Genomic DNA, 21,957 nt, shown 5'->3' with positions numbered 1-21,957 from the left:
TCATCCTTATCGATAAAACTCAAAATTTTCAAATTTTTTCATTAATTTTTGTTATAATTAATAAACCCGTCAACTCTATGCCAATAATGCAATTAGGAATTAGGATTGCACATGGGCGACCGACAACCCATCAGGCTGGACCCCATTTCCCTCGGCCTTTTCCTTTTTACTGTACTTTTTTCTCAATTTTTGGCGAGTTTCCTTCACTTTTGGTCAATCATGTGCGTTTTCACACCTTTTTACAGTTTACATGCGTCCGTGATTTTTTTTCCTTTTTCTTGGTTGTTGTGCCGAGGCCGCCCTCCAGCTGGAAATAAGGAGGAGACAGAGAAATAAGAACTGCCGCTTGGTTGGTGAAACAGTGTCAAGCATTTTCATTGGACGGAGGACTATGCATGTTGGGTTGGATCGCCAAATGGCTGGAAAAAATTTATAACCGAGCGGATATTTTTTTTAATTTTTTCCTCTGATGTTCAACTGCAAGTAGAAATTCTGTTAGTTTAAGGGATTTAAGGATTAAGTTCATTTTTTCAAAGAGGATTAGCTTGGAAGGGATAATTAAGCATCTTTAAAAGAGGATTTAAAATGTTCACATCAGTAATAACAGTAAAAAAATACGGCATTAATGTCAACAACTTTAATTTTTTTTTTTAACAAACGATATTATCGAAAAGACCTCACAATGAGCTAACAATAATGTGGTTCAAACTTTTATTCTTACCTTTTGTTCTAAATACTTATTACATTCATGAAAAATAAATAATGTAATAAATTGTGGTTTAAATTTGACATATCGGATGGAGAATAAAATTTAAAAAAAAAAAAAAAAACCAAAGTGTCACATAAGCTTTCAAATTTAAATTCTATATTTAAAATTTGAAATCTAGTTTGGAAAAGAACAAATCAGTTGTTTTTTTTTTTTTTATGGATTTCTTTATAGATAATGTCGGCGGTATTAGAAAATTTTATTAACATGAAAAGAAAAATTATACTTAATCTATGAAAATAAACCTTAACCCTTAATTTGGTCCAAGATATTATTAGAGCATTCCCACTTGGTTTGGTCCCGTGTAATTTTATTTTCCCTGCTAGCAAGAGTATGAATTCCAACTATGCTTTTGTTTTTTTTTTTTTTTTTTTTGCTAAAAAAATTTAGAAAAAAAAAAATGATAGGAAAGAGCAACAACTTGCATACGTAGAGTTTATATGCTTTTAATTATTTTTATGAGTTCGTGTTTGTAACAAGACAGCTATCAATTAAAGATTTAGTATTGAATGACTCCATAATAAACAACACAACTTTCTGAAGATCTGGAATCAGGTGGGTCTGAAGAATTGCATAGCTTGGGGGTATCATCTTGAGGACCCATATCATCTATAGATCAGATCAAGGCCAACGCCCACCGTACATATGGCGCCTATGCCACTTTTCATACAGTTTACATGCGTCCGTGATATTTTTTTCCCCTTTTTTTCTGCCGGAATTACTTTCTTTTTCTTATAATTAAGAGAATTTTAAGAAACATTTATAGTACAGTTTATTTTAACGAAAAATTATATTTTTACACTAAAAAATTAATTTTTAGACTATTTATTTTATCCTTATAGTTAAAACTCAAAATCAATTATATTTTTACACTAAAATTATATTTTTACACTAAAAAATCAAATTTTCTTATAATTCATTGATCATCATGCATGAGTGGTATTTTTGGAAATACAACTATACCTGCATATGAGGGTCCTAATTGTTATGAAAAAATTAGCATGTACATGAAAATCTATATTCAAATTTATGTAGACAATAATTAAAAGGCTTAATTACTGGTCCATCTTTGAAAGTGTGAAAAAATCTTACTATGCCTCTTGAAACTTATTTTGATCCAATTTACTTACTTTTTGAAATATATAAATGTGTCTCATTTTATCGTATACCGTTAGCTTCATTAAGTTTTGGGGTGTGTTGTCCACACAACTCTTATTAATTTTTGTCCGTTGATCTTCTTCAATTCATCCGATCCGACGGCTAAAAATTAAAAGGATGTGTGAGAAGGAAAAAAAGGTGTATGAATATCACATCCCTAAGTTTTTCTTCAATGTCGCTCACGTTAACATGTCATCCATATGTCAAAAGATAGAGTACCTTTTTGTCTTTTCCCGTTCTACAACTCAATACAAGTCTGTCCTTCTCCTTCGCTTCTTTAGCTCATTTCACTCTCCCTCTCTATCTCTCACAGATTTCTATCTCTTGGTCTTATTGACTTTTGGCTAAATAATGTTTAAAAAATGAGTTTTCACCTTTTCTATAATTTGTGATTCTCTTTTTCACATATGAGTGAGAGTAATGTTTGACTCATATAAATGACAAGTTTTATATTCAGTTGTTACTTCCTTATTGCGTGCCTTCAACCGCAAATTCCTATCTCAATAAAGCATGCAACAAATCAAGTCTCACTGTAGTATTTGAGAAACATTATAAATTAAGATAAAATATTGTTCAGATTATCGAATCACATGCATAATTTCCCAGTGGTTCAATAAAACCTCTGCCAAGCCTTCCATAAATAACACTTCGTCTCTGGCAGTCTTCACACATGCATTAGCAATCAAACGTGCTTTTCAAGGAAGGTAATGATAAGCTGATTAACCTCGTCCAGCGACTGTTCTTGAACGAAATGCGATCCTTCGGACATGAATTGAATCTCCAAATTGAGGACAAACTTTTCACCCTCCCAATGTCGATGTAGTAATCTATCCCTGGAAATTTGTTTACATAATCCTTGCCTCCCATTATATAAAGAGCCGGAACATTAACAATTAGATTCGTCAAGCCGAATTCTTCTCTATGTGCCCTACCAATACATAACGTAAAGTTCAAGAAATCATTAACATGTACTTACAACTTGAATCCAAGTTAGCAGGGTTTAAACTAATTTCAAATGATAGGTCTAATGATTCGATAATAATGTTTTTTTCATTAACTCTTCTAGTATGCGGAAGTAGTAGTGATTCAAAGATCAAATGTGTTACCTATACGGAATGTGCAGTGCAGTTTGGAAGCCCGATTTCTCATACAGAGCTCCATATGCCGCAAGATCTTCCTTGGTGAACCAAGGGGGAAGAGGGTTAGATGGATCCACCTCTCCTGGTTTTCTGCAGCTATTGGTATTTCACTTCTGGAGAAAAGGATGTAAATGTTCCAAACAACTGTTTTCGCATCAAAGCGCCCAAAATCAGCCTCTGCCTGGCCAGGTTCCAATAGTAGTGGTAACAGTAAGTTGTAACTTATAAGCAAGCTAGTCATGGCATAGATATAGATAACAAGACCAAGAAAATGCACACCTGCCGTCTTGAAATGTAGAAGACCTCAGGGAACTTTTTATCGAATTTTAGAAGGCCTGGTGGCATGATTGGCACTCCGATTGTTGTAACTCCCAAGACCCTATCTGGGTACGCAAGGGAAAATAAGTACGCTGGCCAAGCTCCAAATTTTTTTTCCGACGAGGAAAACCTACGTAAAATTTATGATCAAACGTGTTACATTGCAATTCTCTTAAGCTCTTACTGCATAATATGATTGGCACATAAGGAAATATAAATGTTATAATCCTTCAAACAATAAGCTTTTCATTTGCTGGACAAACAACAAAGCAAATAAATGCACGTTGTGATTTTCACTCTCGTTCTCCTGCTACACCTTCTTGTTTTTTGTATCCTTTAATTCTTCTTTGATTTATTCAACCCAATATGAACAAACGCGCATAGAAAATTGGAGTTTGGAAATCACAAATGTCATCTAAATTTGATTACAACAAATTGCTTTTCCAATCAAACTTGTAATAACAACCAAACAATGATTAATGAAACAAAGAACCAACTTTCAAATTTGAAGCTCAATTTCTAGCCAAAATTAAAAACAAAAAAGGCCAAAAATTAAAAATAAAAAAGTGTATCTAAAAAGTTTGTACCTTAGGAATAGCAAGGGAAACGAGAATTCCAAAGAGGACACTGATGAGGTCGTGGTAGGAGGCTTTGTCTGGTTGGGAAGGCGGGTCGGAGAGTCCGTGTCTGCGATAATCGGGAGCAATGGCTCGGAAGCCGGAGTGGGCCAGGCCAATCATCTGGTGCCGCCACGAGTACCAAATTTCAGGGAAACCATCGAGGAACACGATCACATTGGGACCTATATAAAAACAGAGAAAGACGGCGATTGATCGATTGTGTTCGTGTTCGATTTTATTAAAAAAAATAAGTACGGGGTACGGATGAGGAAGTGGGGAGGAAGATATTCTGACCTGTTCCGATGTCGGCAACGTGGAGCTTTAGGCCTTGTACGGTGATGTACTTGTGCTGTATTTGTTCCATTTCAGTCTTCCCTTACGAACAAGAGAGAGAGAGAGAGAGAGAGAGAGACAGAGAGTTAAGTTCTAGTTCAGAAAATGTATGCAAAGTTGAATACAATTTCCAAAGCCCTAAATCTTCATAGCCATTAACATCAGAAAGTGTTCGTCCTAAAGTTGAATATAATTACCAACTAGCTCTCAAATTTAGTGATATTTCGAAGAGAAATGCAAAGGGGGCTATCAAAAGTGGGCTCTCCATAGACTCTTTGCATCTCATATTTTTGGAGCAGTATTGTATAATGTTGGCACATGAATTGACACAAAATGTCAGGGTCTATAGAGAATTCAACTTTTGAGAGAGCCCTTAGTATTTCTCTACTTCGAATCCGCACTCCGATCATCCAAATGAATTAATTTCCTTTTAATCAAATTAGTACTAATGACAAGAAAAACTTCTGGGATGCCAAAACAAAAGGAAAAAGGAGACTTGTATTTTATTCACCATATGTACCAACCTAAACAAACAGGAGATTCCAACAAATATCTATGGAGTTAAAGGAAAAAAAAAAGATTTTTTAAATTAAGCAAGTTAATTGGGAAAAAAAAACTAAAAAATACTAAGAATTTTTTTAAATATATACATATAAAAAGTCGGTTTAAATAGATGGAGAAAAAGTAGGAGACAGATTTGATAGTTTTCGTTTTTATAATTACTATATCATCCTTCATTTTTATGTTTTATTATTTTAACTTACTAAGAATAAAAAGGGTGAAAAGGAAATGAGAAGTGTTATTGACACTTCAAAAATCTTATTCTATACTTATATTTTTCTTTCCTAATATAGAAAGTTTAGAATGTAAAATGAAATTTTTGGAGTGCTAATAACAATTTCCAAGGAAATTTCACCCTCTTTAGTATTAGATTAATTCCCAAACGCTAATGTCATTTCCATGTGGTTTGTATAGAGTTATAAGATCGCCGGTGCTTTCGCACAAGGGATAGCTAGCCCATGACGTCACAATGTCACCGTGTGGTCTGGGCCTCCGAGTTGACTCACCGAGTCTATATATCTATACATACACACATCTTCTAGGGTTTATAGCTTTCCTATAAAAAGGCAGGATTTCTCGAATTCTACAAGGGAAAAATTTGTAAGACTTGCATGTTTCGTCCTCTGTACTCAAGTTTGAATCACTACTTCCGTATTTTAGATGAATTTAGTGTAATTATCTTCACAGTTCAACGAATTGGAGCTCCAAAAATTGATATTGATTGGTAGGTCACAATACAAAACCTTAAATTCAGATCTTTTCTGATTCTATTTTTTTCATCAATTGAAGTCATATTTAATAATTTGTTTACTGAATACCTAAATAAATAAGAGATGAATGTTGTATTTCATTAACTGCCTTTCTTCCCTTATAATGTACTATTTATACTAATACCCAACTCTAACTGTCACACAAGATGATGCCATCGAGCATCTTAACAGCCATGTCCCGGAGAATGACGGGAGGAGGCGTGCACTGACGCTTACAGTTGGCGACTACGTGAGAAGAAGAGGGCTTCTCTGAACATATGGAAAACCTTAAATGCATTAACAAGTTAAATTAAACCCCCACAGAAACAAGAAAGTCCAAAAAGAGAGAACGTATTAAAAACAGATCAAGGCATGCAAAAATATAAACTGTATCTACAATCTTACATTTATTATAAAATAATAAAAAAGTAATAATTTTATTTTTAATTTCTGACTTTATAAAAAAAATATTATTTATTTATTTTTATTAAGTTTTTTGGCTAAAAAATCTGGACCATTCATTAATTTCGTGTACATTATCGCTTGAAATAACCGTATTTGAATCATACGATGGTATTGCCAAATTGTATGAATTATTTGAAAGAGAAACATTACATGCCACGACAGAATTACAGAGTTTGCCTTCTGCATAAGATTCGTCACCGCTACACTATTGGCAGTTTCATATCACAAGTTTATTTCCAAAGGACAAATCTCACTTCATCACTGGCAATCTTCGAGCAAAGCATTATCGTTTCAAATGTGCTTTCCGAGGAAGGTGAGGATCAGCTGATTGACCTCTTCAGGCGACTGTTCTTGAACAAAATGCGTTCCTTCGGGAAGAAATACAATCTCCAAATCGGGGACAAACTCTTTGATCTTTCCACTGTTTATGTAATCCTCTATCCCTGGAAATTTGTTAACATAATCCTTGCCTCCCATTATAAAAAGCGCCGGAGCTTTAACTATTGGATCTGCTACAGAGGACTCTTCTCTAATTGCCCTATCAATCAGTAGAGTTCAGCAGTCATTAACGAGTATGTGCTTACAACTTGGTCAAATATTGCTAGGGGTGATCGTTCTGTCTACATTAACAGTTTGAGTATGTAACAGTATGAAACCACTTGGTCAAGTACATTACCTGTATGGAACTTGCAGCGCAGTTCGGAAACCCGATTTCTCATACAAAGCTCCATATGCGGCAAGATCTTCCTCACTGAACCAAAGGGGAAGAGGCGTAGATGGATCCACTAGGTCCATGATCTCCTGGTCTTCTGCAGCTATTGGTATTTCGCTTCTGGAAAAAAGGATGTAAACATTCCGAACAACTGTTTTCGCATCAAGGCGCCCAAAATCAGCCTCTGCACGTCCAGGTTCCTGTAATATAGGCAACAGTTAGTTGCAAACTCGCAAGAAATTCATGCTTGCCATAGTATTGAACATATAACAAGACCAGGTAAATGCACACCTGCCATCTTGAAATGTAGAAACCTTCTGGGAGGTAGTTGCCCGTTTTACGAGGGCCTGGTGGCATGATTGGCAATCCTATTGTTACAACGCCTACGACCCTCTCGGGGTGCAGAAGAGAAAATAATGTCGCTACCCCAACTCCAAAATCTTTTGCAATTAGGAAAGCCTATGCAAATTTGAATACAATTTCCAAAGCCTTAAATCTTCAGAGCCATTAACATCAGAAAGTGTTCATCCAAAAGTTGAATACAATTACCAACTGGCTCTCAAGTTTAGTGATATTTCGAAAAGACATGCAAAGGGGGGACTCTATCAAAAGTGGGCTCTCCATAAATTCTTTGCACCTCATGTTTTTGGCACAGTATTTTATAAAATTGGCATAGGAATTGATGTTAAACGATAAGATGCCAAGGTCTATAGAGAGTTCAACTTTTGAGAGAGTCCCTTAGCATTTCTCTACTTCGAATCCGCACTCCGATCATCCAAATAAATTAATTTTATTTTAATCAAATTAGTACCAATGACAAGAAAAACTTCAGGGATGCCAAAACAAAAGGAAAAAGGAGACTTGTATTTTATTCACCAAGGAAAAAAAAGATTTGTTAAATTAAGCAAGTTAATTGGAATTAATAATAATTAAGGAGAAGAATCCGATGATTCTTTCTAATAAGTACCTTGGGAATAGCAAGGGAATCGAGAATTCCAAGGATGTCACTGGTGAGGTCACGGTACGAGGTCTTCTCGGATTGGGGAGGAGGGTCGGATAGTCCGTATCCGCGGTAGTCGGGAGCGATGGCCCGGAAGCCGGCGTTGGCCGCCGCAACCATCTGGTGCCGCCACGAGTACCAAATTTCCGGGAAACCGTGCAGGAACACGACCACATCGGAACCTACGATAAAAAAAGACGGCGATCGATCGATTATGGTTGTGTTCGATTTTGTTAAGAATAATAAATACGTTAAGGTGCCGGACGAGGAATTGGGGAGGAAAATAATCTGACCTGTTCCGATGTCGGCGACGTGGAGCTTCAGGCCTTGTACGGTTATGTACTTGTGCTGGATTTGCTCCATTTCAGGTGGTTTTTCAGACGACAATCACAATGTGTACGAACAAGAGAGAGAGAGAGAGAGTTCACTTCTAGTTCCGACAATACAATGTTTGGACTTGCCAAAAAGAAGTGAAGCAGCTAGCATCAAGTAGGAGGGCATTTACGTCCATAAACCAAGTTACATTTTTATTTTACTATTTATCATTACTAGTCATTTTTATGTTGTTTTCCTTGGGCCTTCCTCTCATAATTTTGAGAGTTTTAACGAAATTTTTTTAGTATTGTTCATTTTTAATAAAAAATTACATTTTTATTTTTATTTTTTGGTATTATTTACTATACTTTTATTTGTCATTTTTCATTAAAATTATTTTTTTTTAAAACTTTTCGTTAGTTTTCATTATAGTTTTTGTCTTGTTTCAGAAAAGAGATATTGTGACTCATATTTTAATTCTAACTAGATAGTGTAGCGCGTATATCCGTTTCAAATTTATTTAGCAAAAGATTAAAATACTTAATTACTTGTGTGCCTTTGAAAATGTTTGACAGTCTCACTTTATTTCTTGAAACTTCTTTTGATCCAATTTAATTACTTGTTAAAATGTGTAAATGTATCTTATTTTATTGTATGTCGTTAGTTTCATTAAGTTTTCTATCAATGTCGCTTATGATGACGTGTGAAAAAAGAGGACCTTTTTGTCTTTCCCCTTCTCCAACTTAATAAAAGTCACTTCTTCTCCTTCACTCCTTTGATTCATTTCACTCTCTCTCTCACACTGATTTCTATCTCTTGATGGTGTTGATTTTTGGCTAAATAATCTTTAAAAAATATGAGTTTTCCATCTTTTTTTATAATAATTTATGGTTCTCATCTCCCTCTGTGAGTGAGTGGGTAATATTTAACTCATACAAAAGACAGCTTCAATATTCAATTACTACTACTTCATTGCATGATTTTAACCGCAATTTCTTACCTAAAAGTTTTAATGACATTACTGTTCGTTCGTTCAAAAGTTTTTTTGGTTAATGTTTTTCATACAAGCGATATTGGGGAGGAGAAATTAAACACACGGCCCGGGATGTAGGTAAATCCTTAAAAGTGCATTAATAAGGAAAATCAAACCACCACAGAAACAAGAAAGTTCAAACAGAGAGAACATATTAAAAACAGATCAAGCAGGAGGTCTCCTAACCAAAAAGACAAACTGCATCTGCAAACTAGCTGATTAAACCAGGAAGTTTCCTAGCTTACATGGTCATCGTGGTCGTCGTCATCATGATGGTTGTCATCACCCTCGCCATTAGTATCGTCGTCGTCGTGATCCTCACTATCATCCTCATCATCATTTTCATAATCCTCATGAAAATCATCATCATTTTCGGTGGGAATTTCTTCTAAGGCCCTATCGTAAGGGATAGGATAGTAACGATAGTACGAACGACCTTCGAAAGTCTTGTCACACACTAAACGTACCCCTGTTTTCTTCACCATGAACTCGCTACGTAAACGTTCCCCTGTTTTCTTCACCATGAACTGATCACTACGTAGAATCTTTGCAATAACAAGGACCGAATCGCCTTCTTCGAAATTGAACTTATCTTCCCATAACGGTAAATGTCCCAGCCAAAGGTAGTCTCCACCGCCAGCTGGTGGGCTCATTAGGTCGACAAAAAAACTAGTACGCTTGGTGTGATTAATAACACAAATGAAACAAGAACCAAAAAACACGCTGTCGACATCAATAAAAGAACAATAAGCCATGCACACAGCCAACGCTTTTGGATTACGACCAATTTCCTTAGGCACTTCGAAAGAGACTTGGGCACCCTCGTTGACATGATTGAACCAAGTGGGAATTTGTCTTCCTGCAAGAGTTATGTGTCCACGTCCTGTCCATCCCTATACCATGTTGAACATGATTTGTGTAAGCAATACAAATATAACGCACATATTTGACAAATAGGGGGTTTTGGGGGGGTTCAGAGAAAGGGAACCTGTAGCGTGCTATCCTTAAGAAGGTAATCTGTGAGATTGTTGTGTACTGGCATATGAAGTATAAGGCCCGAGTTTAACGCGCTATCCAAGCCTGGAAACTCAATTAGTTTGGGGGAAGAGAGAACCATGTGCGCCGACATACCTGAAAAATCTGGCATTCTTTCTACTGCAGGGCATTTGTATATGTCCAGGAGATGCAAACTTTGCGGTAAATCTGGGATCTCAACAAGGTTTCTGCAACCATTCAATAATAGTTGACCAAGCTTGGAGATGCCAGTGAGGCTTGGAAGGCTATGAAAATCATTGCAGCTTAGATTTAAGTTCAGTAAACAAGGTAGACCACTCCCAAAATCATTAGGCACTTCCATGAAATTGCTCTTTTCCAAATTTAATTCTGTTAAAGAGCGTAAGCCCTGTAAGGAAGGTAGCTGCAAAAAACACTTCAAGCAACTCAAAGATAAGCGCTCGAGCTTCTCCAGTTGTACGATGGAAGGTGGTACTTCTTTTATGGCCGTCCCATCTACAAGAAGAGTGATCAATGATGCCATTTTTCCCAAGTGCTCAGACAAGATTTGGAATCTTGAACAACCATGAAGAATAAGAGTTTTGACAGATTTCGACTTGTAGAAACTCCTCGGGAGAGCCTTAAGCGTTTCACAGTCTTTCAAATTCACCAACACAAGACTCTTGAGATCTCCGATGGACTTGTGAACCTTAGTCAACCTCTTACAGTCTTTGAGTATCAATTTCTCAAGATTTGGGAGTCTTGAGAAGTCTGGCGATTGTGTTAGATCGTGGGAATGGCTGAGATTCAGAATCTTCAACTTATCAAGCAACTGTTAGGCAAAACCAAATTGAAATAAAAATTTCAAATCCAAAAAGAAGATAAAGATTGCATAAAAATAATTCTAATTTGGTTCAGGTTACATTGTACGTACCCCAGAATCCTCACGAAGAACTTGTTTGAGGCTGCTGTACCGCATGTCAATAGCGACCAAGTTTGGTTGACACAGGTCTTTCGGTATGAACTCCAACGGGAATCCACGATAGCACAGCCATCTTAATTTTTTGGAAAGACATTGGTATCCCCCAGTGAGCCGAACATACTTGAGTTGGAGCAATCTGAGGCTCTTCATATTTGTAAATGCCTCAGTACTGAAACTAATCTCTTCAACACTTGGCAAATCCAACGCTAGCCCTTCAATTTTTTCAGTTCCCTGCTAAGCAAAACAAGGGAATAAATAAGAAAGGTTTGCATGCAAAATAGTTCGATTACTTATATATGATTCTCTTCTATTCCTTACGCATTTAACATAAAGTTTGATTGGAAAAGTGCTTACAGATTTGTCTATCAATACAGCTTTTACATCTTCAGGACGCCACAATCTACTGCGTTCTTTTGGGAATTTAGAATTTTCTGCACGCACGATATCTCTGCCCATATCCCGAAGCAAATCATGCATCATTATCTTGTTTTTTGTGTTAACAGTTACAAGGCACCGGTCAAGGAGGACCTTGATTCCTGCTGTTGCATAAAATCCACAACCATCCAAGATTTGCATGACATCATTCTTATCCATTCCAATAAAGAAACAAGATATATCACAGAATATCTCCCTCTCATAGTCATCATTCAACCCTTCGTAACTTATTTTCAGCTGTTCCTGAATGTTATCAAGAGGAATTTCTTTCAATTTATCCAATGTACTTTTCCAATCTCCTATGCTTCGGTTGAACAGGTTAGAACCTAAAACTTGAAGAGCCAATGGCACTCCTCCACAGTACTTGACAACTTCTCTTGCGAGCTCGAGATATTGACTAGGACAACAACTACTTCTGAAAGCATGCCAACTTAGGAGCTCAAGAGCTTCTTCTCGTTTCATTTCTATCGCTGGATATACCATATCAACTGAAAATTCTTTTAGCACATGTTCGTTTCTTGTTGTGATGATAATTCTGCTCCCCGGGCCAAAAGAGTGGCGATTTCTAGCTAATTCGTGTAGCTGCTTCACATTGTCTACATCATCAAATATGACAAGTACCTTTAAGCGTCGAAATCTTTCCCCTACCAAGGTGGTCCCTGCAGCAACACTGCTTACTTTTGTCTTGGTGGTTTGCAAGATATCAGAAAGAAGTTGTTTTTGCAATTTTTCTAGTTTCTTTTCCCTCACTTTTTCAAGGAAACTTTTACCTTGAAACCTGTCAGAAAATTGATTATAAATGGTTTTAGCAAGCGTTGTTTTACCTATTCCACCCATACCCAAAATTCCAATCACCCGAACATCATCTGAATCTCCAATGCATAAATAATTACTGATATCTTGTACTCGAGAATCTATTCCGACTTGGTAGGGCGCTACGTCTAAGTATGTGTTGTTCAGCTTCCTAGTGACTTCCTCAGTAATCATCCTGATAAACTTTGCTTCATGCCTGTCATTAGTCAAGTTGAGAAGCAAAACAAAGATTGTTATACAATTACAAGACGAAATTGAACTAATACACAAAATTACTTATCATGACTAGAGATTTTATTTAAGACAATTTTCTTTGAGGTGTTGTGTTTAAACTAAGCAAACATCAATCAAAAATTCAAATTAGAAACACAAACAAACAAAACCAGCATCCCTTCCCTCTGAAGCCATTCGCCGGCGGCTCCCCTGCTGTGATTAGTGTAAGCTTAACAGTTGAAGCTTTATTGTATGATTTTATTAAAATAGGTCTAAGAAATCGCAGGCTTCCAAATTAGTAAGCAAAGCCTAAATTCATAAGAGAAGAAATTAGTCAGTACCCGTCCAAAGTGTTTCGGAGATCCCAGCCAGACAAATTCGAAGCTTTAGTAAGAGCAGTTCTCCACCTCTCTACCTTACAACTCTCTACCTTCTTTTCATCTATATGGTCCTGAAACGATTGTCCAAAACTGCCAGTCTGTTTCCTGACATGCGAAGGATCAATGTCAAAGAATATCGGCAAAACTAACTACCCCAGCGTTCTTCTACACTCCATGATCTTAAGCAGCTCCTCGAGGCACCAGCTGGAGTTCGCATACTGTCTAGAGAAGATGATGATAGAGATCTTAGAACCTTGGATTGCCCGCTCAAATTCGGTTGTTAATTCTTCTCCCTTTTTTAGTTCTTCGTCGTCAATAAAAGCATTGATTCCGGCCTTTGTTAATGCTTCATAGAGGTGGCCCGTGAAGTTTTTACGTGTGTCTTCGCCTCTGAAGCTTATGAACACATCGTAGAGCGAACCTTTTGAGAAGGAGGACGAGGACGATGAGGGCGAGGAGGTGGAGGAGGACGATGAGGATTTGGGCGAGGAGGAGGAGGACGACGAGGCTTTATCCGGGACTGAGACATTCATTTGGCGAAAGATGAGGCCGAGGGAGCAGAGGAGCAAGATGAGGACATCAAGGACAAGACCGGAATTGCGAGCCGCAAGGTGGTAGGACACCAACACCAGCACCAAAGTTAACAGCTTCCCTAAGCTCGACCAGGTATCCATTTCCTTCCTTTTCTTTAGGCAAATTGAAGGTTTTTGGCGATATTGATTTTCTTTCTTCTGCAGGACTTCACTACAAGAGTTAATTTGAAAGTACCCTATTACAAAATCCCGGATTATGACCACCTCTAACAGTCTTTCTAGTCAATTTTTTAATTCAACTTACAACTTTGGTAGAGAGTGCCAAATGCATATTTGCAGGGCTCTCACTTTCAGTATGGCTAGATATCAAGGAAAAATATATATATTTATATACAATTTGGTATAAAATAATCGAAGTTGTTGTGGAAAATGGCATCAAGGGCGTTAGAATTGGTAGTTTAATTAGTGGCCTTATCTTTCACTATCGTTACCATCCGTAGTAGTTGAAGAATGACTCTGACATGTGACCAATCACTTTGGATTTACTTGTGCTCTTACTTTAGAACGTTGAAAATTCAAACTGCATCAAAACAACGGATCGATTGACTTTAAAGAAGTTCCGACCAAAGTGGGACAAAGGGAAGGCCCCACAGTCCCGGAAAGAGGCTCCACCTCTTCCATCCTCTCGGGTGCGTTCATCAGCTAGACCTGCTGACAGGGCAGCTGCTAAGGATGATGCATTGAATGAGTTACGAGCAAAACGTTTGAAGCAGCAGGACCCTGAGGCTCACCGCAAGTTGAGAGATGCTTCTAGAGGAGGAAGTCCAAGCAATCGAAGTTTCTTACACCTGAACAGGAAATCCTTCACTGCAGTGGGTCGGAGTAGCTCTAGTCAGAGTGACAGTGATAGTAGGTCTCGTAGTGAAGATGATGGATCATCAGGGGATGATGCAATGATTGACAGTGATGATGAAAGGTCAGAGGGACTAACTTTTGATGATATAAAGGAGATTACCATTTGAAGGTCGAAACTTGCAAAGTGGTTTATGGAGCTGTTCTTTGAAGAGTTAATTGTGGGTTGCTTTGTGAGGGTTGGAATTGGGAGGTCAAAATCTGGGCCTATCAGTGGTGGGAGCAGTACGGGGAGGCATGGCGGCAACTGCAGCAGCTTTGGAAGCTGCGGCTGGTGCAGGGAAGTTGATTGATGCGAGTGCCCCTGTTGATTTTGGAACAAAGTCAAATCTAAAGCATAATTTTGAGCTGCCAATATCAGAAGTTTGGCAGGCCATAGGGTGCTCAGAAAGGGTTCCTGGCCAGAAAGCAGCGAATAGAAGCAACAGTTGGGTGCCAAGTCCAGGAGAATGACGGAAGGAGGCATGCGCTGACGCTTACAGTTGGCGACTACATGAGAAGAAGAGGGCTTCTCTGAACATATTAAAAACCTTAAATGCATTAATAAGTTAAATTAAACCACCACAGAAATAAGAAAGTTCAAAAAGAGAGAACATATTAAAAACAGATCAAGGCATGCAAAAAAATACATACTGTATCTGCAAACTAGCTGATTAAACCAGAAAGTTTCCTAGCTTAGTTGTCGTCGTTTGTCATCATCATCATCTTTAGCATCACCGTCTTGATCCTCCTCATCATCATCTTCATCATCGTCTTGGTCCTCCTCATCATCATCCTCATCGTCGTTGTCATCATCCTCATCAAAATCATTATCTTCATAATCCTCATCAGAATCAACTTCGGTAGAAATTTTTTCTAAGGCCCGTTTGTAAGGGATAGAATAGTAAAAAAAGGACCAACCTTCAAAACTCGTAAGTTTGTTGCATAGTAAACGTACCCCTATTTTTACCACAGTATCTGGAAATTTTGCAACAACATGGACCAAATCGCCTTCTTCCAAATTGAACTCAGTTTCCGACAACGATATATTTCCCAGGCAAAGGTACTCTTGTTTGACAATATCATTTCTTATACTGACAAAAAAACTAGTACCCTTGGTGTGATTAATAACATAAATATCATAATACCCCTGAGGATCAGACGAGCTGTCGTCACGAGCAACACAAGCCAGGCACACAGCCAATGCTTTTGCATTACAACCAATTTCCTTAGGCACTTTGAAAGAGACTTGGGAACCCTCGTTGACATGATTGAACCAAGTGGGAATTTGTCTTCCTACAAGTCTCATGTATCCATCTCCTGTCCATCCCTATACCATGTTGAACAAGATTTGTGTGAGTAATACATGCATAACACACATGCGAGGAAGGAAGGAGAGGGGGTGCTGTGGAAGAGAGAGAACCTGTAGCGTGCTATCCTTAAGAAGGAAATCCATGACATTGTTGTGTGTTAACATATCAAGTCTGAGGCCCGAGTTTAACGCGCTCTCCAAGCCTGGAAACTCAATGAGTTTGGGGGAACCGAGATACACGATTGTCGACATGCCTGAAAAATCTGACATTCTTTCTAATGCAGAGCAGTCCTTCATCTCCAGGATACCCAAACTTTTTGGTAAATCTGTGATCTCGACAAGGTTTCTGCAACTATCCAAGCGTAGTTCAATAAGCATGGACAGGCCACTGAGGCTTGGAAGGCTCCGAAAATTATTGTTACCTAGAAATAAGTACTCTAAACAAGGTAGACTACTCCCAATATCATCAGGCACTTCCATTAAATTGCAGTGTCCCAAAGATAACTCTGTTAAAGAGCCTAAGCCTCGTAAGGAAGGTAGCTGCAAAGAACACTTCAAGTAACTCAAAGATAAGCGCTCGAGCTTCTCCAGTCGTACGATGGAAGGTGGTACTTTTTTTATGGCCGTCCCACCTGCATAAAGAGTGACCAATGATGCCATTTTTCCCAAGTGCTCAGACAAGCTTCGGAATCTTGAACAACCATTGAGAACAAGAGTTTTGACAGATTTTAACTTATAGAAACTCCTCGGGAGAGCCTTAAGTGTTTCACAGTTCTTCAAATTCACCAACACAAGACTCTTGAGATCTCCGATGGACTTGTGAACTTTAGCCAACCTCTTACAGTCTTTGAGTATCAGTTTCTCAAGATTTGGGAATTTCGAAAAGTCTGGCGATTGTGTTAGATCGTGGGAGTGGCTAAGATTCAAAATCTTCAACTTACCAAGCAACTGTTAAGAAAAATCAATTTTAAATTAAAATTTTAAATCCAAAAAGAAGATATAGAGAGCATAAAAATAATTCCTAATTTGGTTCAGGTTACACATTGTACTTACCCCAGAATACTCACAAAGAACTTGTTTGAGGCTGCTGTACTGCATGTCGATAGCGACTATGTTTGGTTGACATAGTTCTATTGGTATGAACTCCAATGGGAATCCATGTCAGCACAACCATCTTAGATTTTTGGAAAGACATTGGTATCCCCCAGCAAGTCGAACGTAGTTTAGTTGGAGCAATCTCAGTCTCTTCATATTTCTAAACGCCTCAGTACTGAAACTAATCTCTTTAACACTTGGAAAATCCAAAGCCAGCCCTTCAACTTTTTCAGTTCCCTGCTATTCGAAAACAGACTCCAAATAAGAGAAGGCTTTGCATGGAAAAAAGTTCAATTACCAACTTACATATGCTTACACGTTTAACATAAAGTTCAATTGGGAAAGTACTTACAGATTTGTCTATCAATACATCATTTACATCTTCAGGATGCCACAATCTACTCCGTTTTCCAGGAAAATTGGGTTTTTCTGCATGCACGATATCTCTGCCCATATCCCGAAGCAAATCATGCATCATAATCTTGTTTTCTCCATTAATAGTTACAAGGCACCGGTCAAGGAGGACCTCGATTCCTGTTGTTGCATAAAAGTCACAACCATCCAAGATTTGCATGACATCGTTCTTGTCCATTCCGATAAAAAAACAAGCTATATCGAGGAATATCTGCCTCTTGTAATTATCATTTAGCCCGTCGTAGCTTATTTTCAGTTGTGCCTGAATTTCTCCACGAGGAATCATTTTCAATTCATCCAATATATTTCTCCATTCATCTACACTTCGCTTGAAAAGAGTAGATCCTAAAACTTCAAGAGCCAGCGGCAGTCCTCCACAGTAATTGACAACTTCCCTTGCGAGCACAACATATTGACTAGGACAACAACTACTTCTGAAGGCATGCCAACTTAGGAGCTCAAGAGCTTCTTCTTGGTCCATTCCTTTCGGCCGATATATCTTATCAACTGCAAATTCTTTTAGCACACGTTTGTTCCTAGTTGTGATGATGATTCTGCTCCCCGGGCCAAAAGAGTGGCAATTTCCAGCTAATTCGTGTAACTGCTTCACATCGTCTACATCATCAACTATGACAAGTACCTTTAAGCGTCGAAATCTTTCCCTTACCAAGGCGGTCCCTGCAGCAACACTGCTTACCTTTGTCTTGGTTTGCAAGATATCAAAAAGAAGTTGTTTTTGCAATTTTTCTAGTTTCTTTTCCCTCACTTTTTCAAGGAAACTTTTACCTTCAAACCTTTCATAAAATTTGTTATAAATGGCTTTAGCAATTGTTGTTTTACCTATTCCACTCATGCCCAAAATTCCAATCACACGAACATCATCTGAATCTCCGATGCCTAAATAATTACTGATATTTAGCACTTGAGTATCTATTCCGACTTGATAGGGCGCTACGTTGAAGTATTTGTTGTTCAGCTTCGTAGTGACTTGATTGGTAATCATCCTGATAAACTTTGCTTCATGCCTGGCATTAGTCAAGTTGAGAAGCAAAACGAAGATTGTTATATAACTACAAGACGAAATTGAACTAATACACAAAATTACTTATCATGACTAGAGATTTTATTTAAGACAATTTTCTTTGAGATGTTGTGTTTAAACTTAGCAAACATCAATTAAAATTTAAATTTAAATAAGAAACACAAACAATAAAACCAGCATCCCTTCCCTCCGCAGCCATTCGCAGGCGGCTTCCTAGCTGCGATTAGTGTAACATTAACAGTTTAAGCTTTATTGTATGATTTTATTACAGAGGTCTAAGAAATCGCATGCTTCCAAATTAATAAGCAAAGGTATGTTAAAGCCTTAATTCATAAGAAAAGAAATTAGTAAGTACCCGTCCAAAGTGTTTCTGAGATCCCAGCCAGACAAATTCGAAGCTTCAGTAAGAACAGTTCTCCACCTCTCTATCTTCCACCTCTCTACCTTCTTTTCATCTGCATGTTTCAGAAACGATTGTGCAAAACTACCAGTTTGTTTCCTGACATGCGAAGGATCAACGTCATAGAATATCGGCAAAACTAATCGCCCCAACGTTCTTCTACACTCCATGATCTTAACTAGCTCCTCGAGACACCAGCTGGAGTCTGCGTACCGTCTTGAGAAGACAATGATAGAGATCCTAGAACCCTGGATTGCCCGCACAAGTTCGGTAGTTATATCTTCTCCTCTTCTTAGTTCTTCGTCGTCAATAAAGGCGTTGATTCCGACCTTTGTCAATGCTTCGTGGAGGTGGCCCGTGAAGTTTTTACGTGTGTCTTCGCCTCTGAAGCTTATGAATACTTCGTAGAGCGAGCCTTTGGAGGAGGACGAGGACGGGGAGGCGGAGGAGGACGATGAGGATGAGGGCAAGGAGGTAGAGGAGGACGAGGAGGATGAGGCAGAGGAGGCAGAGGAGGACGATGAGGATGAGGGCGAGGAGGAGGACAAGGATGAGGCTTTATCGGGGACGGACATGTTCATTTGGTGAAAGACAAGGCCGAGGGAGCAGAGGAGGAAGATGAGGACATTAAAGACAAGACCGGAATTGCGATGAGCATAGTCGTAGGACAGCAACACCAGCAGTATGATTAACAGCTTCCCTAAGCTCGACCAATTATCCATTGCCTTCAATTTCTTTAGGCAAATTGAAGGTTGTTTGGCGATATTGATTTTCTTTTGTTCTGCCGGAGCTACTTTCTTCTTCTTATCTTGTAATTAATAAACCCACCCGCCTAGTAGCTCTTCTTCTTATCTTATAACTGCCACCAAAATTAAAGACATTATGAAGAGCACACAAATTAGAGACTAAGCTAAAAACAACCCTTGTGTATTAAGCAGAACTTGAACTCACCTGACATGGCAACCTCTAATGCAAGGTAGAGAGTAGAAAAGCTAACGCATTGGCAAACAGAAAACCAACAATTTAACATGCATTGCAAATAAATATTAGTAAAGTTATAGAACTCACTGGTAGCATTACGTATACCAATAAAAAAACCTAAATATCAGTGTTTGGGAAGTTATTTTATTTGAAATGTCACGAGTATCTGGTGTATGCACAGGGTAGACGGTTCTTACAAAACTCAGGGCTTGAAAACAAAATAAAATAAAAATTGAAAAGAAATCAAAACTACTAAAAATTCCAACATTTCTTGATGACTATTTAGTAAAGGATCAAACAATCATGCCATCAAACAAATTTGAGGGAAAAAAAAAGAAAGTGAACTAAATTTAAGTTGAATAGAGTGACGGTTGCTTACCCAGAAACCCAAACCAAACTCCCAAAAATTCACACAGCAAAAACCGTAGAGATCACCAAAGCTGAAAACCAATGCTCCACTGGGATCATCCACACAACAACGAACACCGATCATCGCCACCGATATCCATCTCCTTCCAAAGAAAAAACCCTTTTAAATTCGTAACCCAAGAACCAAAAGCCACAAAGAAAATCTCAGGGATGGGCAAGAATTCCCGAGAAAAATTCAAACTTTTTCGGCAAAGATGGTGTTTTTCCCTGGAAAATAAAAACAGAGAAAAAAAAAAAGGAAAATAATCAATCTTTGGGTTTGAAATAGAAAGAGAGTTGAGTTGATGTACTGACATGAAAGTTTTGACTTTTGAGGAACAGTGGCCAGAGAGATCAGGTCTGGGATGCCAAATAAAAACTCCAGGATCTTACCTGATGACAAATCGGTGAGAACGATTTTGGCAAAAGGGGTCGGAGAGGGTTTGAAGCTGGAATTTACTGATGCTGGAGTGAGTCAAGACGATGTTGCAGTCCGGTTGTCGGTCAACGACCACGATTTCTTCATGTGCTTTCCGTCCAGATGGGTTTGTAGTGCGGCTGCGGTATTCGATTTGAAGTGGTGCATAAAGGAAGAGGTGGAGGGTCGGTGAGGAGGAGTTTGAGCTCCTTGTGCAGTTGGCAATCCCAGAGGAGATCGAAATCAAAGCACGCAGGACTGGAGAGATTGAGAGACATCCATCATCAACACGTGGATAGCACAGGCACACATGAAATAACAAAAAATAAGTGAGGGCAAAAACAGAATAATATTGTAGAAGTAACAGTGTTTTGAGCCTATAAAAACACGGATCAGGATCCTCTCCTGAGCTGCCAATCTCAATGGTTGCTCTTCAAATGTTTGGCGGGCCACAGGGAGCTCAGAAAGGGTTCCTGGCAAAGAAGCAGCGAATAGAAGCAACAATTGGGTGCCAAGTCCCGGAGAATGACGGGAGGAGGCATGCACTGACACTAACAGTTAGCGACTACAAAGAGAAGAAGAAGGCTTCTCTGAAATGGCAATGGTCCAGCCAAGATAACAACCAGAGAGGCAAGACGGACATCATCTTCATTAACAAACAGCACTAGTGGTGCTGGTTTTCAACGGTAAAAGCTTGTTCGTGTAGTCTAGTTGTTTGTTTCAGTCCTTATTTACAACTAAAAATAAGAAGGCTGTATTTGTGTGATTTATTTACTGGAAGTTTGGAAGAGAGCACAAATAATGCAGCTTGTGAGAGATTTGATATTTACAACTTTAATGAGACTACTGTTGCTTCATTCAAAAGTTATTTTGCTTTTTGTTTTTCATACTAGCGATATTGAGGGAGGGAAAATTAAACACCGAGTTTTTTTTTTAAGAAAATTAATGAAAATGATTTGAAAATTTTGAGTTTTAACGATAATGACAAAATAAAGGATAAAGTGAATAAACTATGATTGACTTTTTAATATAAAAATGTGGTTTTTAGTTAAAGTAAACAGTACCGTGGACTTTTCGTTAAAACTTTTTTTTTTTTTTTTTTTTCAGTTTGAAGCTCCTGCGGTGTCAAATAGATCCATCATGATTTTTCTTCAGTTTCCTTGGCTTTCAATCCCCTCGTTTGAAGCTAATTTAACTTTCTATTAGTTAGTTGAAAGTCCAAGATGATGTCAAAGGGGAACTTCGGACAAAGTCACCGTGCCAAAATGTTCAACTCCATTGGCTTCCTGACGAAGGCACAATTAGATTACTCAATAAACCGTTTAAACTTTAGCTTTCCTCAGCAGAAGCGTAGAGGCCTAGAGGGTTACAAACGTATGTCTTCGATTGATTAATTATGAATTGATGCATTACATTGGGAGCGTCTTTCGGAAGGTTCAAGCGTCTTTGGGAAAAAGAACACATTAATTCGACCTAAA

At 38.2% G+C, this 21,957-nt stretch overlaps 5 protein-coding genes and 1 pseudogene across 12 annotated transcripts; all 6 read right to left on the bottom strand.

Annotated features, from left to right (window-relative positions):
• Positions 1-2,462: 2,462 nt before the first annotated feature.
• Positions 2,463-4,543, bottom strand: LOC137726861 (epoxide hydrolase 3-like; annotated as a pseudogene). Its single transcript, XR_015962247.1, has 5 exons — positions 4,296-4,543; positions 3,969-4,183; positions 3,343-3,511; positions 3,031-3,244; positions 2,463-2,852 (listed from the first exon to the last, which is right to left on the bottom strand). The product of XR_015962247.1 is annotated as an epoxide hydrolase 3-like (transcript).
• Positions 4,544-6,220: 1,677 nt separating this feature from the next.
• LOC137725431 (epoxide hydrolase 2) lies at positions 6,221-8,297 on the bottom strand. 2 transcript variants are annotated; one of them, XM_068464104.2, is made up of 5 exons: positions 8,115-8,297; positions 7,789-8,003; positions 7,113-7,280; positions 6,786-7,021; positions 6,221-6,647 (listed from the first exon to the last, which is right to left on the bottom strand). In XM_068464104.2, the coding sequence occupies exons 1-5, from the start codon at positions 8,182-8,184 to the stop codon at positions 6,401-6,403; spliced, it is 936 nt and encodes a 311-aa protein (XP_068320205.2). In that variant the 5' UTR covers positions 8,185-8,297; the 3' UTR covers positions 6,221-6,400. The 2 variants fall into 2 exon arrangements, with proteins under 2 accessions (XP_068320205.2, XP_068320206.2); XM_068464105.2 differs by lacking the exon at positions 7,113-7,280 and having other exon boundaries at positions 8,115-8,283.
• A 945-nt stretch (positions 8,298-9,242) lies between these two features.
• LOC148696552 (disease resistance protein RUN1-like) lies at positions 9,243-15,200 on the bottom strand. 3 transcript variants are annotated; one of them, XM_068465515.2, is made up of 6 exons: positions 15,064-15,200; positions 12,947-14,960; positions 11,499-12,588; positions 11,097-11,378; positions 10,158-10,994; positions 9,243-10,062 (listed from the first exon to the last, which is right to left on the bottom strand). In XM_068465515.2, the coding sequence occupies exons 3-6, from the start codon at positions 12,564-12,566 to the stop codon at positions 9,406-9,408; spliced, it is 2,844 nt and encodes a 947-aa protein (XP_068321616.2). In that variant the 5' UTR covers positions 12,567-12,588; positions 12,947-14,960; positions 15,064-15,200; the 3' UTR covers positions 9,243-9,405. The 3 variants fall into 3 exon arrangements, with proteins under 3 accessions (XP_068321616.2, XP_068321617.2, XP_088549849.1); XM_068465516.2 differs by having other exon boundaries at positions 11,097-11,375; XM_088693723.1 differs by lacking the exon at positions 12,947-14,960.
• LOC148696553 (toll/interleukin-1 receptor-like protein) lies at positions 12,940-13,659 on the bottom strand. The gene is made up of 2 exons (XM_088693226.1): positions 13,139-13,659; positions 12,940-13,090 (listed from the first exon to the last, which is right to left on the bottom strand). The coding sequence occupies exons 1-2, from the start codon at positions 13,657-13,659 to the stop codon at positions 12,940-12,942; spliced, it is 672 nt and encodes a 223-aa protein (XP_088549352.1).
• LOC137722156 (uncharacterized) lies at positions 15,101-16,819 on the bottom strand. Its single transcript, XM_088693224.1, has 3 exons — positions 16,775-16,819; positions 15,833-16,669; positions 15,101-15,739 (listed from the first exon to the last, which is right to left on the bottom strand). Exons 1-3 carry the CDS (start codon positions 16,817-16,819, stop codon positions 15,101-15,103), a joined length of 1,521 nt encoding a protein of 506 aa, XP_088549350.1.
• Positions 16,530-21,231, bottom strand: LOC148696551 (disease resistance protein RPV1-like). Of its 4 annotated transcripts, XM_088693725.1 has the most exons (7): positions 20,455-21,229; positions 20,033-20,289; positions 19,624-19,664; positions 18,628-19,531; positions 17,169-18,255; positions 16,775-17,053; positions 16,530-16,669 (listed from the first exon to the last, which is right to left on the bottom strand). In XM_088693725.1, the coding sequence occupies exons 4-6, from the start codon at positions 19,392-19,394 to the stop codon at positions 16,883-16,885; spliced, it is 2,025 nt and encodes a 674-aa protein (XP_088549851.1). In that variant the 5' UTR covers positions 19,395-19,531; positions 19,624-19,664; positions 20,033-20,289; positions 20,455-21,229; the 3' UTR covers positions 16,530-16,669; positions 16,775-16,882. The 4 variants fall into 4 exon arrangements, with proteins under 4 accessions (XP_088549851.1, XP_068321618.2, XP_088549850.1 ...); XM_068465517.2 differs by lacking the exon at positions 19,624-19,664 and having other exon boundaries at positions 16,775-17,056; positions 20,455-21,231; XM_088693724.1 differs by lacking the exon at positions 19,624-19,664.
• Positions 21,232-21,957: the final 726 nt, after the last annotated feature.

This window comes from Pyrus communis, chromosome 5, assembly GCF_041283825.1.
Source record: "Pyrus communis isolate YQ-2024b chromosome 5, ASM4128382v1, whole genome shotgun sequence".
NCBI lineage: Eukaryota > Viridiplantae > Streptophyta > Magnoliopsida > Rosales > Rosaceae > Pyrus > Pyrus communis.
Note: the sequence above shows the minus strand (reverse complement) of the source record. Positions and strands in the feature narration are given on the sequence as shown.

What these genes read in the sequence shown, in the direction of transcription:
- LOC148696552 (XM_068465515.2), bottom strand. Translation starts at nt 12,566, where the DNA reads ATGATTACTGAGGAAGTCACTAGGAAGCTGAACAACACATACTTAGAC. An exon ending in CTGTATTGATAGACAAATCT is followed by an intron (nt 11,379 to 11,498) that starts GTAAGCACTTTT and finishes TGTTTTGCTTAG; the next exon opens with CAGGGAACTGAAAAAATTGA. An exon ending in TTAAGGATAGCACGCTACAG is followed by an intron (nt 10,063 to 10,157) that starts GTTCCCTTTCTC and finishes AACATGGTATAG; the next exon opens with GGATGGACAGGACGTGGACA.
- LOC148696551 (XM_068465517.2), bottom strand. Translation starts at nt 19,394, where the DNA reads ATGGATAATTGGTCGAGCTTAGGGAAGCTGTTAATCATACTGCTGGTG. An exon ending in CTCAGAAACACTTTGGACGG is followed by an intron (nt 18,256 to 18,627) that starts GTACTTACTAAT and finishes GACTAATGCCAG; the next exon opens with GCATGAAGCAAAGTTTATCA. An exon ending in ATGTATTGATAGACAAATCT is followed by an intron (nt 17,057 to 17,168) that starts GTAAGTACTTTC and finishes GTTTTCGAATAG; the next exon opens with CAGGGAACTGAAAAAGTTGA.
- LOC137722156 (XM_088693224.1), bottom strand. Translation starts at nt 16,819, where the DNA reads ATGCAGTACAGCAGCCTCAAACAAGTTCTTTGTGAGTATTCTGGG. An exon ending in TTCTTTGTGAGTATTCTGGG is followed by an intron (nt 16,670 to 16,774) that starts GTAAGTACAATG and finishes TTTTCTTAACAG; the next exon opens with TTGCTTGGTAAGTTGAAGAT. An exon ending in TTAAGGATAGCACGCTACAG is followed by an intron (nt 15,740 to 15,832) that starts GTTCTCTCTCTT and finishes AACATGGTATAG; the next exon opens with GGATGGACAGGAGATGGATA.
- LOC137725431 (XM_068464104.2), bottom strand. Translation starts at nt 8,184, where the DNA reads ATGGAGCAAATCCAGCACAAGTACATAACCGTACAAGGCCTGAAGCTC. An exon ending in CGTCGCCGACATCGGAACAG is followed by an intron (nt 8,004 to 8,114) that starts GTCAGATTATTT and finishes TTTTTATCGTAG; the next exon opens with GTTCCGATGTGGTCGTGTTC. An exon ending in ATTCCCTTGCTATTCCCAAG is followed by an intron (nt 7,281 to 7,788) that starts GTACTTATTAGA and finishes AAATTTGCATAG; the next exon opens with GCTTTCCTAATTGCAAAAGA.
- LOC148696553 (XM_088693226.1), bottom strand. Translation starts at nt 13,659, where the DNA reads ATGGATACCTGGTCGAGCTTAGGGAAGCTGTTAACTTTGGTGCTGGTG. An exon ending in GAGTGTAGAAGAACGCTGGG is followed by an intron (nt 13,091 to 13,138) that starts GTAGTTAGTTTT and finishes TTCGCATGTCAG; the next exon opens with GAAACAGACTGGCAGTTTTG.